This window comes from Anser brachyrhynchus (assembly GCF_964034855.1).
Source record: "Anser brachyrhynchus genome assembly, chromosome: 20".
NCBI lineage: Eukaryota > Metazoa > Chordata > Aves > Anseriformes > Anatidae > Anser > Anser brachyrhynchus.
This window is the reverse complement of record NC_137713.1, coordinates 347252-363734: the sequence shown is the minus strand read 5'-3', so window position 1 is coordinate 363734 and position 16483 is coordinate 347252. Positions and strand designations below refer to the sequence as shown.

General features: G+C 40.2%; 1 protein-coding gene and 1 long non-coding RNA gene across 4 annotated transcripts in view; one reads left to right on the top strand and one right to left on the bottom strand.

The window, feature by feature from the left end:
- The first annotated feature begins 1660 nt into the window (after nt 1-1660).
- LOC308180783 overlaps nt 1661-16483 on the top strand; it is a 31568-nt gene continuing 16745 nt past the window's right edge. Inside the window, exons 1-2 of the long non-coding RNA XR_013941182.1 lie at nt 1661-1790; nt 13412-13467. This is a non-coding gene — a long non-coding RNA (uncharacterized lncRNA). The remainder of the gene's footprint in view (nt 1791-13411; nt 13468-16483) is intronic.
- The window catches only part of SMTNL2 (smoothelin like 2), a 28249-nt gene continuing 18824 nt past the window's right edge, over nt 7059-16483 (bottom strand). The window contains exons 7-9 of one of the 3 annotated variants that reach the window (XM_080562963.1): nt 16016-16133; nt 14511-14662; nt 7059-8692 (exon numbers count right to left, since the gene is read on the bottom strand). In XM_080562963.1, the coding sequence (XP_080419089.1) occupies nt 8566-8692; nt 14511-14662; nt 16016-16133 (397 nt within the window). In that variant the 3' untranslated portion in view covers nt 7059-8565. Of the gene's footprint in view, nt 9240-14510; nt 14663-16015; nt 16134-16188; nt 16280-16483 lie in introns of those variants that run through there. The other 2 variants (XM_080562964.1, XM_080562965.1) reach the window with 2 other exon arrangements.

Genomic DNA, 16483 nt, shown 5'->3' with positions numbered 1-16483 from the left:
TTTTTGTTGTCTTCCACAAAATGTTATTATCTATACTCTCAGCAACATTCCAAGACTTCTAGAAATACAAGCAAATTAATGAGGGTCTACAGAGTGATTATTCACAATAAACCGAAATGCTGAGATATCTGAAGTCATATACTCCTGAAAACATGCTCAGTCACTTTGAAAGCTGAGGAATCTCCAAGTCAAGTCATCCAGTTTATTATTATAGGATACCCATGAGACTTCACTTAGTTTTGTTCTGAAAATACGGTACCTAATGCTGTTCTGACCCAGCTTGAAAGCAACACCTTCATAATTTGTAACGACAAACCTGTCATAACGGGTCTTCGTGTTCTGTTCTTCACGACTTGCTTATTGTAAAAGATTATTCATTTTCAAACTGTTAACACTCAGTTTACAATTTTACCTTGAGTATGAATTATGTAACAGAAGAAAATTTTAGTCTCATCATTTCAGATGGTTTTCAGGGCTTAAATCATAGTAGATTTCCTGAGGCAGACAACGGTTTATCAGACAACAGGGGTTAAATGACCTCACCTATTGGGTCAATTCAGAAAGGAATTAAAATGCTTTGTTAACTCCTGGAAGCCCCCCGCAGCTCAGCAGGGGACAGAACAAACGCCGACCACGCAAACCTCGCAGGCGCACAGCGCCTCCAGCCCTCAAACCCCCGTCAGCCAATCCCAGGCGCCGCTGGCTCCTCCCAGCCAATCAGCTGCCTCCACAGCCTCACCCCACGTGCTTCTCGGCAACGCTCGCACTCCCCAGCGTGCGGGGCTTTACCCTCAGCCCCAGGACGGCGCTGCGGGGCCCGGCGCAGGCAGCGCGGGTCACCGGGCTGCCCAGGCTCCACGGCACCAAGAGGAGCAGGTGAACGGATGTCAAAGCGGTTGTCACAACACTTTTCTGTCTGGACTTATTTTTCCCTAATATGTACAGCCGTAGTACTCCCTACATTGATACTGAAATGACCTGGATGAAGGGGCTGAGCACCCTCAGCAAGTTTGCTGTTGACACAGAACTGGAAGGCGAGGCTGATACCCCAGAGGGCTGCACTGCCATTTAGAGAGACCTGGGCAGGCTGGAGAAGTGGGTGGAGAGGAACCTCATGAAGCGCAACAGAAGTGCGGGGCCCTGCACCTGGGGAGGAATAACCCCATGCCCCAGTACAGGCTGGGGGCTGACCTGCTGGAAAGCAGCTCTGTGGAGAAGGAGCTGGGGGTCCTGGTGGACAACAAGCTGGCCACAAGCCAGCAATGTGCCCTTGTGGCTAAGAAGGCCAATGGTATCCTGGGGTACATTAAGCAAGAGTGTTGCCAGTAGGTCAAGAGAGTTAATCCCCCTCTACTCAGCCCTGCTGTGGCCTCACCCTGGAGTACTGTGTCCGGTTCTGGGCTCCCCAGTACAAGAGAAACATGGAGCTCGTGGAGAGAGTCCAGCAGAGGGCTGCTAAAATGATTACGAGACTGGAGCATCTCTCATATGAAGAAAGGCTGAGGGAACTGGGCCTTTTCAGCCTGGAGAAGGGAAGGCTCAGCGGATCTGATCAATGTATGTAAGTTTCTGAAGGGAGAGGGTATCAAGAGGATGGAGACAGACTTCTCAGCAGTGCTCAGCAATAGGACAAGAGGCAATGGGCACAAACTGAAACACAGGAAATTCCATCTGAATATGAGGAAAAATTTCTTTACTGTGAGCGTGACAGCACTGGAACAGGTTGCCCAGAGAGACTGTGGAGTCTCCTCCTCTGAAGATCTTCAAAAGTCATTTGGACACAATTGCAGGTAATGTGCTCTTGGTGACCCTCCTTGAGCAAGTACATTGGACTCTCCAGAGGTCCCTTCCAACCTCAACCACTCTGTGATTATGCTAATAAGAACATATACCTATCCCTCATCACAGCATCTTGTCCTAAATTCAGAGCCATATTTTAATATTTGTTTCAGTTTGACTTAAATGATACAGGACCATCTGATCTCTTTACCATGGTGCCTTGCAGAAAGGTTGTTCATCACAGCACCTGCTAGGTGGTTATGTCCCGACATACAGAATGCTAAGATTTGCATGATATTGTCTACTGTGATCTGTGTAGGTGGCACTGCTGGGTGTACTGAAATCTGCATCAATATTCCCACACATGTAATAAACAGTTACAGTTGGATGAAACAGCATATTCTCCTCAGTAGAGAACTAAATCAAAACCAACTTCAGTACAGATGAAATATCAAACCATGTGTTTAGTATACTACTCACTTACCACAATCCATTCTAACGCCTTTTAAAATCTGAATGAGAAAAGCTGCTGACAGAAATCTGGAAATTGGTTTGCAAGTCACTATGTATTAACTGCCAAAAATGATTGTGTCTTGCTGTATGGGTCGATTCCAAAATGTTCTGTCAGGTAAGTTGATCTGTCTAGTACATATGATTAAAAAGCCCAGATGATTTGTGGAATGACTTTTATTATCAGTAACAATAAATGCCTACTGGATAGCCTCTATTTACAGACCTCTGAATATTAAAGATGACTAGTTCTGGTGTTTTTTTTTTTGGTTGTTGTTTTTTAGCTTATTCATATTTTACTGGCATTAGAATGAAGTATGATACTTCTTTATAATGGTAACTGTTTAGATTATTAGCTGAAACTTACACGGGGATGATAGGAAAGATAAATGATTTTGGTGTTTGATTACAGACTTTAATGATGAGCTTTTGTAATGTACTTCAGGTTTTACTTTTTACTTTTTACTAAAAATGCTATTTGACTGTAAATCTGTATTATTAGTTACGTAAAAAGTATTATTGGCTCTGTAATATTACCTTGATTACTGTAGCCTATTCCCTGGCCAAAGGCAAAGTACCACATTTGCTTTACAAATATAGCCTTTAATCACGAGTATCACCCCATCATTTCATGCCTTGTTGCTTTCCTATGATGATATGAGACAGTTCTCTCATGGTTCTTCTGGAAATTTCCAAGTATTATTACAAGAATACTCCACATAGTGTAAATTTACTGCCAGCTTGCCAAAAGAGGGTATTCAGAGAAATCTGAATTATGTGTAGTAACACAAGGCCTGTTACTTCTCTCCACGGAGTGGAAGATTACAGCTGGGTCCAGTTCTGGACCTCTGCTAAGAGGTTCATTGTTTCAGAAATGGATATTCTTTCCTCTTTGTACACATCTCTTTGCTCTTTCTTGGCAGAGCAAAGTGGAACACAATGGCAACATCACCATTCCATGTGTCACTGTGGTCCCTTGTCTTGGCCTCAAATTAGATAAGATAGTCTTAGCCATATGCTCAGGTTCAAGGCAAGATATAATCCAACCTGTGGTTTTGAGCAGCTTAATTTATTTGCTTATGCCAAATGTTTGCTTTGGGATCTTTTTATAGACCAAGAGCAAATAGCTAGAGAAAATTAGAGCTCATTAGAATCAAATCTCTAATAGAGCAAAAGAATATGGGAGAATGGTCTGTCCACATGTACCTTAGAATCACAGAAAGGTTTGGGTTGGAAGGGACCTTAAAAATCATCTAAATCTGAACGCCATCCCATGCCCAGGGACATCTTCCACTAGACAAGGTTGCTCAAAGCTCTATCCACCCTGGCCTTAAACACTTCCAGGGATGGGGCATCCACAGCTTCTCTGGGCAAACTGTTCCAGTGTCTCACCACCCACATAGTAAGGAATTTCTTCATTATATATCTAATCTAAATCTACCCTTTTTCAGTTTAAAGCCATTACTCCTTGTCCTATCACTACACTCCCTGACAAAGAGTCACTCCCTAGCTTTCCTGTAGGGCCCCTTTAGGTATTGGAAGGGCTAGCTGGAGCCTTCTCTTCCCCAGGCTGACCACCACCAGCTCTCAGTCTTTCTTCACAGGAGAGGTGCTCCAGCCCTTTAATTGTCTTTGTGGCCTTTCTCTGGACTTGTTCTAATACATCCATGTCCTTCATGTGCTGGGGGGCCCAGAGCTGTACACAGTACTCTGGGTGGGGTCTCACAAGAGCAGAGTAGAGGGGGAGAATCACCTCCCTCAACCTGCTAGCCATACTTCTTTTGATGCAGCCCAAGATACAGTTGGCTTTCTGGGCTGCAAGCGCACATTGCCAGCTCATGTTGAGTTTCTCATCAATGAACGCCCACAGGTCCTCTTTATCAGGGCTGCTCTCAATGCAGTCTGAGCCCAGCCTGTATTTGTGCCTAGGATTGCCCTGTCCCAGATGCAGGACATTGCATCTGGCCTTGCTGAACTTCATGAGGCTCGCAAAGGCCCACCTTTCAGACTGTCTAGGTCCCTCTGGATGGCATCCCTTCCCTCCAGCCTGTTGACTGCGCCACACAGCTTGGTGTCACTGGCAAATTGCTGAGGGTTCACGCAATCGCACTGTTACCAACGAAGATGTTAAACAGCACCAGTCCCAATACTGACCCCTCAGGAACAGCACTTGTTACTGACCTTCACTTAGACATTGAGCTGTTGACCGCAACTCTCTGAGTGCGACCATCCAGACACTTCCTTACTCACCAAGTGATCCATCCATCAAATCCATGCATTTCCAATTTAGAGACAAGGATATCATCTGGGATAGTGTCAAATGTTTTGCACAAGACCAGGTAGATGATATCAGTTGCTCTTCCCCCATCCACCAATGCTGTAACCCCATCATAGAAGGCATACAAATTTGTCAGGCATGTAATACTGTCATTCCATACATCTGTCACACTCTTGAGGAATGGAATTACTAACTTCTTTGTAGATTTGGAATGCAATGCCTGAGTTCCTCAATAATTACCCAAAAGATTAAACTGGAAATATAGCAAAAGAATTTTCATTTGTAGTCTGGAGCTGCAGATACTATTGTTATTGGCTATTCAATGAAAACTATAAAAGTAAGCAGAATAAGTACTTGACGCAGGTTCTTCAATTTTACTCACACTTTGGCAACTACTACATATTAGCTAAACAAGTCTGCCTGGCTTTATTGTACTCTGAAGTACTTCTCTATCAGCTTTCTTTTAATTTGACCTCAAGAAACTAGGCAAGATGTGTACAAATTTACTCCAGTGTGCAATATTCCATAGCTGTGAGGTACTGTTGAAGTTTTCCACAAGTACAACTAGTGTTACTATAGTGAGTAATGAGATCTCTGTGATTTCATGTTAAATGCTGTGAAGCAGAAACTCATGGTCAAAATCACACAATTTTATACTTACACCTTTGCTTTAACTTCCTTCAGGTGAAATTCATTCGTGATCGGTCCTCTTTAAATCCAAAGTACAAGGTGTTTTTTTTTTTGTTGTTTCCCCCCCCCCCACCCCCCCCCCCAACAGTGTCTTTGAGATTGTTCAGGAACAAGGTGTACTCATATACCAAAATTCATGATAATTCTGACCTATGATTTTTTTTTTTTTAATAGGAGAAATCAAATGTGTTACATATTACTGTCTTTATATAACATGTATCTGTGGATATAAGAAGGCACTTTGTTCTTGTGAATTACAGGAAACAGTCTGATTTTTCCTCTTTTTGAAACTCCTCTTAAGTGATTATCATCAATTTTTAAATTATGCAGTACTTTACAGGTTTATGTGGAATATAACGGGCTGATAGTTACTGTCCGTATGGTTCAAACAAGGCTATTTGATCTTTTTGTGATGACTTCTTTTGCAATTGGTATCTAGACAAAATCAGCTAGTTGGAAAGGCAGCTTAACTGTACTCTTAAAAAAAAACAGCAAAATCTTTATCTTTGTGAGAGTTCAGTTGCTCTATATAAAAACCATTATAGATGTTTCATCACCGGCCAGCACCATGGTAACACTAACCAACTGTAAGTGAGCAATAGTTCTCAAACTGAACGCTTTTTTCCTAAAGCGTTCATGATTGCGGAGTCCTCTTTCTTAGGGCCTTCTCCCATTCTCCTCCCTACTTCCGTTCATCAGGTGATGATCTCAATTATCACTGCTGCATTTGGTGCTGCTGCTTTCACAGTCAGCATTTGTGATATGCTTCCACTGGATGGTATCTAAAACAGAACGAATGTTGGTAAGGAGGAACTGGGAAATCCCAGTTTCCAGAACTGGGAATGCTATCTTTATTTCTCCACCCAGTCCAGAAAGTGGAGGCTAATCAGAACTTTCTTATTACTTTGCTCAATAAAAGGGTTTTTTTTTTTTTTTTAGGTTCATAGAATGTCTTCTCCTCTACTGTCACTTTTTCTCCTGTTATGAATCCTGACTTAATAGCACTTCTTGTTTCATGTATGTCTACAAGACCTTATCAGGAGCCAAGCTTTTTAGGGGAAGTTTAGGGGAAGAGATGCTGTAAACCCTAAACAAGTCTAAAATCTCTGACAGTGACAGTTTGGAACAGACTCCTTGGGCCTGCTTTGGCTACCCTTTTAATGTTAATAATGTCTAGTTGTAGCAGATGCAGCACCCTCATGATAGGTCTAGATTTGGCTATTTGAAAATCATCTCTGGAAATTTTATTTCAAAAATGAAAATCAAGCAGACAGTAGCAGTGAGCTATGGGCTATAAAAATGCTTGCACTGATTAAATTTTAAGGAGGTATGTGGAGGTCTATAACAGTTATCTTTTTGTCTTTGTTTTTAAATTCATATACAGCTAGTACAATAAGATGGAGCTTCACTTGCATTGCTTTTTGAGAACAGAAATACCTTGTAAACAAAAACACTGACTAAAAAGGACAAAATGTGCTTAAATCCTGAAAGCGTTTGGAGTTTGAAAGTTTTACCAGCTACATGGAAAAATAATTTTAAACAGCAGGTGATGGCTCTGCTATTATTTTAAAAATCCTGCATAGAACAAATTGATCTAGCCTTTAAAAATAGCATAAAGTTGCCAATAAACCACCTTGGATAGTACTGAATTTTTGATGCAGCACAGAACATGAAAAAAATCTGTGTAAAATACAGTATGCTGACAATGTATTATCTTTTTTATCACTCCTGCTAAACACAAACTGTCGTATACACAGTCTTTTTTTAAACTAAAAATACTAAAAAAAAATCCAGCAGGGGGCATACATTACATACTTTAATTTCAATTTAATTATACAATCCAATAGTCCAGGTTATACAATTTAGATCAGGCATTCTTTTAACGCACACAGACAAATTTTTCTAAAATTATAACATCATCTCTATCATCTCCTTACATGCAAACCATCAGCAGTTAAAAATCAGCCTACAGTCTTCCACTCCCCTGCAATCATTTTGATGACAAGTACCAGATAATCCTCACCATTCACCTCTCTAAAGTGAGAGGAGATTTGGAAACTGCAAATGGCTTTTGTGTAGCTGTGAACAAGCTAAACTGTAGCAAGGATGTAAATTCCCCCTAGTGAACTGGCAGTACTTTTGCTGTCTAAAATTTCCTTTATGTAATTATTTCCTACTATGCCTAAATTGGCCAAGCACTTACCTGTGTTGTTAAGACTCACATCACACAGGAAAATCATCCATGACCTGGGACTGTGAACTAATTCAGTGTATAAAGCCAGTATTGCTCCTTATGTTGTAGCTGCACTTGAACTTGGCTCTACTAGTCAATAAGAAGTATTCTGCTAATGAGAAGTATTCTGCTGTATGAATGGAACTATGCATTTCACATACCAACTGTAGACAGATTTCTCATTGTGCCTAATTTGATCGCTTCTGCAAAACACAAGTACAGTGTGTTCATCCTTATAGTGCACTTGTTGGAGTGTGCAACAGGTGCACACATTCCTCAGAACTATGGTCATTCTAAACAAAGTTAAAAACTGAAAACAATGGCAGACATTACAAATGTGTAACAGGCCTGCCTGACCCCTGCTCACTTGCATTAAAGCTATATTAGCAGTACCTGGAATCCTGCTATTTTAACCAAGTATCTTTCAGATATGTATTAAGATACGTATTTAAAACATGCTTTCAAAGTTGTTTCCACAGTGTCATAGGCTAGGCACACTTCAAACAGAACTTGGTGATCCAACTCTTCAGCGGTTAGTTTATACTTTACCTTTGCATCCTGCCCCCCCCCCCCCCCCCCAGCTAATAAAGTAGTTCATGGTAGAGAAGCTGTGGATGCCCCATCCCTGGAAGTATTCAGGGCCAGGTTGGATGGGGCTTTGGGCAACCTGGTCTAGTGAAAAGTGCCTCTGCCCGTGGCAGGGGGGTTGGAACCAGATGATCTTTAAGGTCCCTTCCAACCCAAACCATTCCGTGAGTCTAACAGAGACAGGAGCAAAAATTTAGCTTCCCGTAATTTTTACAAGAATATTACAAATCCAACCTACTACTAGCACCAAAATGACAGCATTTGTCTTTCCCTATGTTTTTGTCATTTTCAAACACGCTTCTTCTGTTATTGACTTGCTGATATGATCAACACTTTGAGGCGCTGCTCAGCAACACTTCATTCAGCGACACGTGAATGCAAGCAGAGGGACAGTAAAAAGCACTAAATAGTGTTCTATTTGCAAAATGTCAGTTCTTCCATTAGCATACTGTACTTGACCCTTCTGGCTGGAGAGGTGCTGATGGTTTTATTCAAAGCGTCGTAGGTGATTGTATAGAGATTGGACATAGGTGAAGACACACATGGGATCTGGCTTGTGGCCCATCACCATCATGTCATCCACTTCTATCAGACGATCGCAGTGAGCCATTTTCCTGTAGTAATAATAAAACAGATCCAGCAAATCAAGAGTTAAAGCCAAAGCCTGTAGCTACTTCCAAGATTCCTTTGCTGCTCTGATTTGAGCATCAATGAGGTATATAAGAAATCCTGAGATTTATCAGCAACAGTGAAATGGTCAGGCTCAGGTACTGTTGACAACTGTTATTTTTGTTAACACAGAACATACTTACTCTTTCCCTCTTTTCCCCTTTACTGGAATCTGATCCCATCTCTGTGGCATGTAGTGCAATCTCTCATTCCTCTGCTCGAGTCTCAGTAAATAGGGTGATATGAGTTTGTAAGTCATGGGTTTTTCTACTTATTATACTGGAAACTCCAAAAGAATGGGAAAACTCGAGAAGAGATGAAATCTACTAATTACAGGCCAAAGTGGCTGTGGGTTCTTTTTGTTTGCTTTCCCCCACCTTCACTTTCCTTAAGGTGTGAGTGACTTGGACAACAATCTTAAATGATCATCATGTTGGAGAGCGGAAGCCTAACCAAGACTGGAACAATGGAAAGGAAAAGATCTGCTGAGGTCTAGGATGAAAAAAAAAAAAAAAAAAAAAATCACAAAAGCAGTAAATATTTGATCTGCCAAGCTCATAAAGGTTAACAGCAATAATTGTGAGAGGAACCCTTTCTGGCAATAGAAGAAAACAGTTCAAAGGCCATCACAGCTACGGAGAAGTATGTAATTTCTTAACCAATGTTTCTTATTGTGTGTATGCTTGAGTTCTTGAGTTCTCCCATATACTTACTGTTACACAGAAACTGAGATAGAAAAACACATCAACTTTCCTTTGAGAGTTGTAGATAGTTTTACTGTAGAGATCAACCGCCTGAAAGTGTTGTAGAATCGCTTTCAGTTCACTGACATTTAAGGAAATTTATGTGCGCATATAAACTGCAATTCTCAAATTGATTCATTTGCTAGGGGCTGGAATAGGGAGAGCCAACATTTTTTTCCTGTAATGGTAAATGGCAAATGCAGTTCTGTAAGTTTTTGCTTAAATAAATAAATAAATAAATCTCTGAAAGAAACCCGCAGCTTCAGTGTGGTGGTACCAGTGTTTGAAGTTGTATCAGAAGTTGTAGGAAGCCACTGTATGCCCCCCATCCAATCAGTATTTGGCAATTTGAACCCAGCGGCACACCACGTGAAATGTTCTATTATACGAGTCAAACAAAACAGCAAATAAGAATCATGTTGATACTGGGTCAAAAAGCTAGTATTTCTTTTTACTATTAAACAAAATGATGGAATAGCTGAGAAGTTCCCACTCATGATGACTAACAAGCATCATCTTTGATTGTCTGGCACACTGCATCAAAAAGGACAGTGTGATGGAGAGTATTAGCTCTGTCCATTTTACAAAAATGCATACAGATACAGGTGAACCAAGATGAACAGCCTCACCAAGGGCAAATCATGCCTCACCAAACTGGTGGTCTTCTATGATGGAGTAGCTACATCAGCTGACAAGGGAAGACCAACCGATACTACATACCTGGACTTCTGTGAGGCCTTTAACAGCCCCACAAGACTAAATTAGCTAAATTGGAGAGATTACGTATTTGAAGGGTGAACTACTTAGTAGATTGGGAATTGGCTGGATGGCCACAGGCAGAGTTGTGGTCAACTGCTCTATGTCCAGGTTGAGGCTGGTGATAAGTGTGTCCCTCAGAGGTCCATCTTGGGATCAGTGATGTTTAGTGTCTTTATCAAAGACAGACAGTGGGATTGAGAGCACTCTCAGCACCCACGTGCACCTAAGGAGTGCCATGAAGATGATCAAAGGGTTAGAGCACCTCTCCTATGTGAAGACTGAGAGACCCGGGGTTGTTCAGCCTAAAGAAGAGAAGGCTCTGGGGTGACCTTATTGTGGCTTTTCAGTATTTAAAGGAGACTTATAAAAAAGACAGAGCAATTTTTTACATGGGCAGATAACAATAGAACAAGGGGAATAGTTTTATACTAAAAGAGGGGAGACTTAGATTAGGTTATTCGGAAGAAATTCTTTACTATGAGGGTGGGAAGACACTGGAACAGATTGTCCAGAGAAGTTGTGGATGTCCCATCCCTGGAAGTGCTGAAGACCAGGTTGGATGGAGCTGTGGGCAACCTGATTTAGTGGGTGGCATCCCTGCCCATGGCAGGGGGGTTGGAACCAGATGATCTTTAAGGTCCCTTCCAACCCAAGCCATTCTATGATTCTCTGAATCCTCCCACAAAATTAAATTCCAGAAGTTAATCTACTTGCTTGCGCCTCCTTCAAGGGTCACAGTTTTGTCTGGAGAGGTTGGATATATTAACATGCCTCAAATTCAAATCAGGTATCAGGCATGTGGGATTGGCCAAGCAGCTACAAGTTGAGTGTCCAGTTCCTACGGACTGTTAGTAGAAGTTGGATTCCTTGTGCCCTATGAACTAAAATTTTTTTTTTGATTGATAAAGACAAATCTATTAAGATTCCTTCATTACTTGAAGAAAAAAAAAGATTAAAAACAAAAATAACCACCAAACACTGAGAGTAATAGTAGTAGAGTAGTAGGTTTTTCCTCTTCTGTCCAAGCATAAATTATGAGACTGATTTCTCAAGCTTAGTATGTCAATGCTAAGGCTGGTTTAGAGTAGCTGCTACTAAATTCTTCCAATTTAAACACCATATTTATACTGCTGCTATTATAGCATTAAACTGCATAATTACACTGAAATGCTTAAAATCACCAAACATCTGTCTTCACACAATAAAATGTGAAGTTTAAATTTAAAAAAAAAATAATAAAATTAAAGTTTAAAGTGATGTTTAAAATTAAAAACGTGAAGCTTACACTTCTAGAATGATAAGCTTTATAAAGCTTAAGTTCAAGTTTTGTTTTTTTTAAAGATAGAGTATAGCACCTGGCTGCCTCTCCCTGATTCTTTATAAATTGGCTTCTCATACTTGCAAGTAATCTTTTATAAACACTGGAAAGGAGACACTTTATAATTTGTCTCAGACCTTTTGACATTGAATATATTATGGAACAATAAAGAGACAGGGCATAGGGATTTCACTAGTACTGTAGTCCCTGTTTTTCTCCATTAAAACATCTACTTTTTCTTGTTACTTTAAGGTAGGGGGAGAGGAAATACCATCTTAATTTCACATCAGTCTGCAGCAGAAGAAGCATCTGTGGGAAGCTGAGTGACTAATCTACCCATCTTTGCAGCTACGGAACAAGTCAAATCAATGCTGCCTTTAACAGAAAGTCTCCATTTCATGTGGCCAGGAGAGGGTTCCTTAGTGTCCAATCAATAGTCCATCAAATACCATTTTAATACTACTTATGAAAAGTAATATCAAAATAATTCACCAAGTGCTATATAAAAGAGATGCATAATAACCTCTATTGCAGGCTGAGGAGTAATTTGCATGAGTTTGTACTGTAAGTATACACTATTCAAATACATTAACTGAGCTGAACTGAGTCTGAGCACCACCTACCACAGATGCAAACCTCTAGCTCTACAGCAGTAGAATTTATTAATGCCAGTCTGTGCATAAGTTTAGCTGTCGTGATATTAAAAACCCTCAACACAGACAATAATAAGCATATATGGTAACTGCAGTCAAAGGTTGATATTTGAACACATTTCCTCCCTGTTAATAACATTTTGCAGACCTAAACAAACATCACTGTAAAATAAACCCAAGCACAGCTGCTGCTCAGCATCTCATTATGCATTTCTTGGCCACAGAAAAGCTAATAGAAAAATCAGTTTGAGAAAACTGCTCAATTAAATGTAAGGACACAGAAGTTACACCAAGTACTCACTGGCAACATAAATCACAGAATCAATCATAGAATGGCCTGGGTTGAAAAGGACTTTAAAGATCATCTAGTTTCAACACCCTTGCTCTGAGCAGGGTTGCCAACCACTACAGCAGGCTGCCCAGAGCCATATCCAGCCTGTATTCCAACATAAAACCACTGTAGTGACAGTAAACATGGTTAGTGGACCCAGTAGAAAAGCTGCAATATTCACTTCTGCTTTGCTTGTTACGAAGTATATAAACATGGTGAGTAAGTATGAACTGAAAGGCTGTTCAAGTCCAGCCTCTTGACTGATGCTTCCTTCAGGTTTTTATTTCTTGACTTCATTCTATGTTTACCCTGCTGAAAAAAAAAAAATCAATTTGCAAAAAAGTTGGAGAATATGCCTGACACCTTGTTTGCTGTAACAAAGATTCCCTGTGTGGTAATGGGATAAACGATATTGTTGAACAAATCTTTGAAATACCAGCTGTCACTCTGAGAAATGCTGAACTCACTGAGATCTACTAAGGATCACAGAATTCAGGTTGGAAGGGACCTCAGAAGGTCATCTAGTCCAATTTCTGCTTAGTGCAGGGTCAGCTACAGGAACATGGACACACGAGTTATTTTTTCATTGACTAGCAACCATGATACGGCTTGATGGCTATTTCAGTTCAACATCGTACACATTGCAACCCAAGTATAAACATTCATTGGCTATCAAATATAAAGACATGAAGCAGATCTGAACTGTCAAATAGTATTTCAGCATAAATTCAACGGAATTAGTGAAATAGTGACAATCTAATGACAGAATTCATCTCAGTTTTGTTGGTTTTGTTTTTTAAACTACATACATTCCCCATATAAAACTAACAGGGTTCATCTAAATGCATTTTTACCTACAGGTTGCAACTTCCTTTTTCTGGAAGCCATTCAGACACCTAAACATGGATCGTTTAAGGTAAAAGCATGCAAGTCCCGCTTGCCACCATGCTGTCACACAGTACATTGTTAACAATTACTTTTGTCATGTAATCTGTTCTGTTTATTTTGTTAGTATTTCTAATGGGTTTTGCTAAGTACACGCTGGGTTATGTTTTGCTTAAGTTCCAGAAAATACAAATTTGTAAGGCTTATGAACTTTCCAGATATTATTTCTCAGGTCATGTAAATGCCCAATCTGTCAGTAAAATTTAGTAACAACCCCTATAGAATATATTTGCCAAGGCTATTTTGCCTTAAAAGCAGCATCCTATTGGAATGTGGTTCTTACCAATGCACACTATCAAATGGAATCTTGGAAGGCAAGCATGTGCAGCAGGCAGTAAATGAGGAACCTTGAAGTGTGACAGGTGGAAGCTGTGAATTTCTACATCTACATCAAGCACAACTGAAATCTACTGACTGCACATACGCTCCTGTGACCTACTAAAAAAGCCAGTACTGTGTCCTGCTGATCTAAGGACAAAACTGCAGTACTGTCTTACAACATCAGGAAACAATGACATGCAACAAAAATAAGAACTCCATAGATCATATAAATCTAATGGCTTTGCGGTGGATGTTCTCAAAGCACATTTGAAATTTTCCTGTAGCAGTCTTGTTAGCAATATCATCTAGTGTACACAGATGTGGTCCTGTGGTAAAATACCGTGGGTGAAACCTGCTGCTAACAGTGACTGCTTCTAGCAGCAGTCTCATGTTCTAGCAGTTGCTGCTAGGATCTCAGAGGTGAGAAAGCAGAATTCAAGTACTACCTGAAGACTGTGAAAGACCTGAATGTGAGACTCCAGTGAATTATTCTGTGTCTGGTAAAACCACACCCGATTTTAGCCTGCTGAGTCTCCTGCTCTATGCATTCTCTGTGCAGAGCTTTATCATCTTTTTTGGCATGACACGTGTAAGGTATACGATCTACAAGAAGAATAATGAAACTCTTCACTGCTGCCTAATTGATAAGATTTGAACTGGAAGCACTTAACAGAGATCTAACGTGATACTCACTCAGCCATGGTGAAAGCCAGCTCAAAGTTCTGCTTGCGATTAGCTGGGTCAAGCTTATTATAATCAAAAGCTTCAGGAAAGAAAGAATGCACAAGGGCACAGAATGCCATCCCATCATTCCAGCTTGAGGAGAAGTTCTGGAGATCAATATGCTGTCATGATGAAAAAACACAAATGTTAATGCAGCACCAGGAAACTTGGAAGAACAGCTGCTTTTGCTCACTGCAGTTTTCTGTCCAGATCTCCCACTAACCAAAGCAACACAGCACAGGCGTTATGTTTTTTCTTCCCCCCTTTGTATATCCATAATATTATTTGTATTCTGAGAATAAATGGCATGCTCAGCAGATACAAAGCAAACACACCCTCTCGGTCCCTGATCCAAAGCCCACTGAAAATACCGTGAAGAATCTTATAAACCTCAGTGAACTCCGGAGCAGGTCTAATGTACCACCTCACTATCTGTGGAAACTGAGGACACTGCTCATTTCTATGAGGAATTTATAGCTGCAGAACAGTTCATTTTGTGGCTGTGAGCAATACTGGATAAAGACTTGCTTGCTTTGCTACTCAATAAGGCCTAATTGAATGCTTATTACACAGATGAGTAGAAATACAGGACGAATTAGGCCTACTGCAAAACCTGATTCTTAGAACTAATGCTTATTGTCACTTTCAACTGCCAGAGTGAAGTGAAACATACTGGTATCTTGCCTTATGCTGTTTTCCCATCATATAAAATTCAAGCCCCACCTTTTCTGTTAAGCAACTAACAGTCATGTTTAGTAGCTCTGCCTAAGTGTACTGTGATTAAGAGTTCAGCAATAATAATGTACATTTTACAAAACAGATGAAAAACATATTATAAACAAACAAAATACAACCCAGAACACTAGAAAATTTTCTCCTTGAAATTACTTGGGAATTGTGGCTTAAGGCCAGGTAAAAATTACTAAAATCTCAACAAATTAATTCTCTTAACTACACTGATGTTACCTCGCAGAAATTAGCTCACTAACACTCCGTGATTCAACCTCAACTATTTAATACAAATGTGTTTCTCTAAAACTAGGAAAGAATATTTTGGTCTTCTGTGTAGAAAAAGGGAGATGGTCTCCACGTACTGGTAAAAGGCTATTCAGAACTTACTCTGTGTAATGAGAATGCAGAAATCAAAGTCTGCTACTATGAAAATAAAATGTGTTGAGTGTACACTGAAGTCCATACCCATAAGCACAAAGTTTGGTTTTTTTTCAGACAAAAAAACTAATGTATTAATGTTGACTTTCAGACAAACACTTATGTTTTGCTTTGATAGACATACAGAACCTCATTCATGCAATAGGTTTCCTGCAGCTTTGCCCATGCAACATGTTACCCATACAGAACATCATGACCTTGGACAAAGTTAACTCATTGTTTAGCATGTTTTACATTTACTTTTTGAGTACTTTTTTGGCAAGTTCTCCTGAAAAAGAGAGCTGGAAGTGCTAACGTGTCTTCACCTTGTATCCTATGGTTTTTGAGCGACACCAATCTAACAAAATTTGTTTAATGCTGCTAGCGCTGGCAACCCCAAAACTCTGCGATCTCTTCAGTTTAGCTCTGGATTCTCCTTTTCCTCTGGAAAATTAACAGAAACCAGATTAAATTACATCCTAGAAAAACTTAAACCTACTTGTCAGCAACATCTATGCAACCTTGCCCACGTCAGTCCCTGTCCAGGTGATATTTGAGAAATACGTGGCTGAAACTTCAACTTGCTGGTCCTGCAAGAAAAACTCATTTTCATTTCACTAAAGCCAGGATTCCATGCCCTCCTCTATTTAAATCGTGACCTCACCATGATGCATAAAGAACAGTCCATGTTTTTGGTCCTTAATGAATGACAACAGAAAGTCACTATATTCCCAGTCTCTTATAATAATGGAGGAGGCAGCTTTCACAACACTCTCTCCTGATAAAAGGCATCT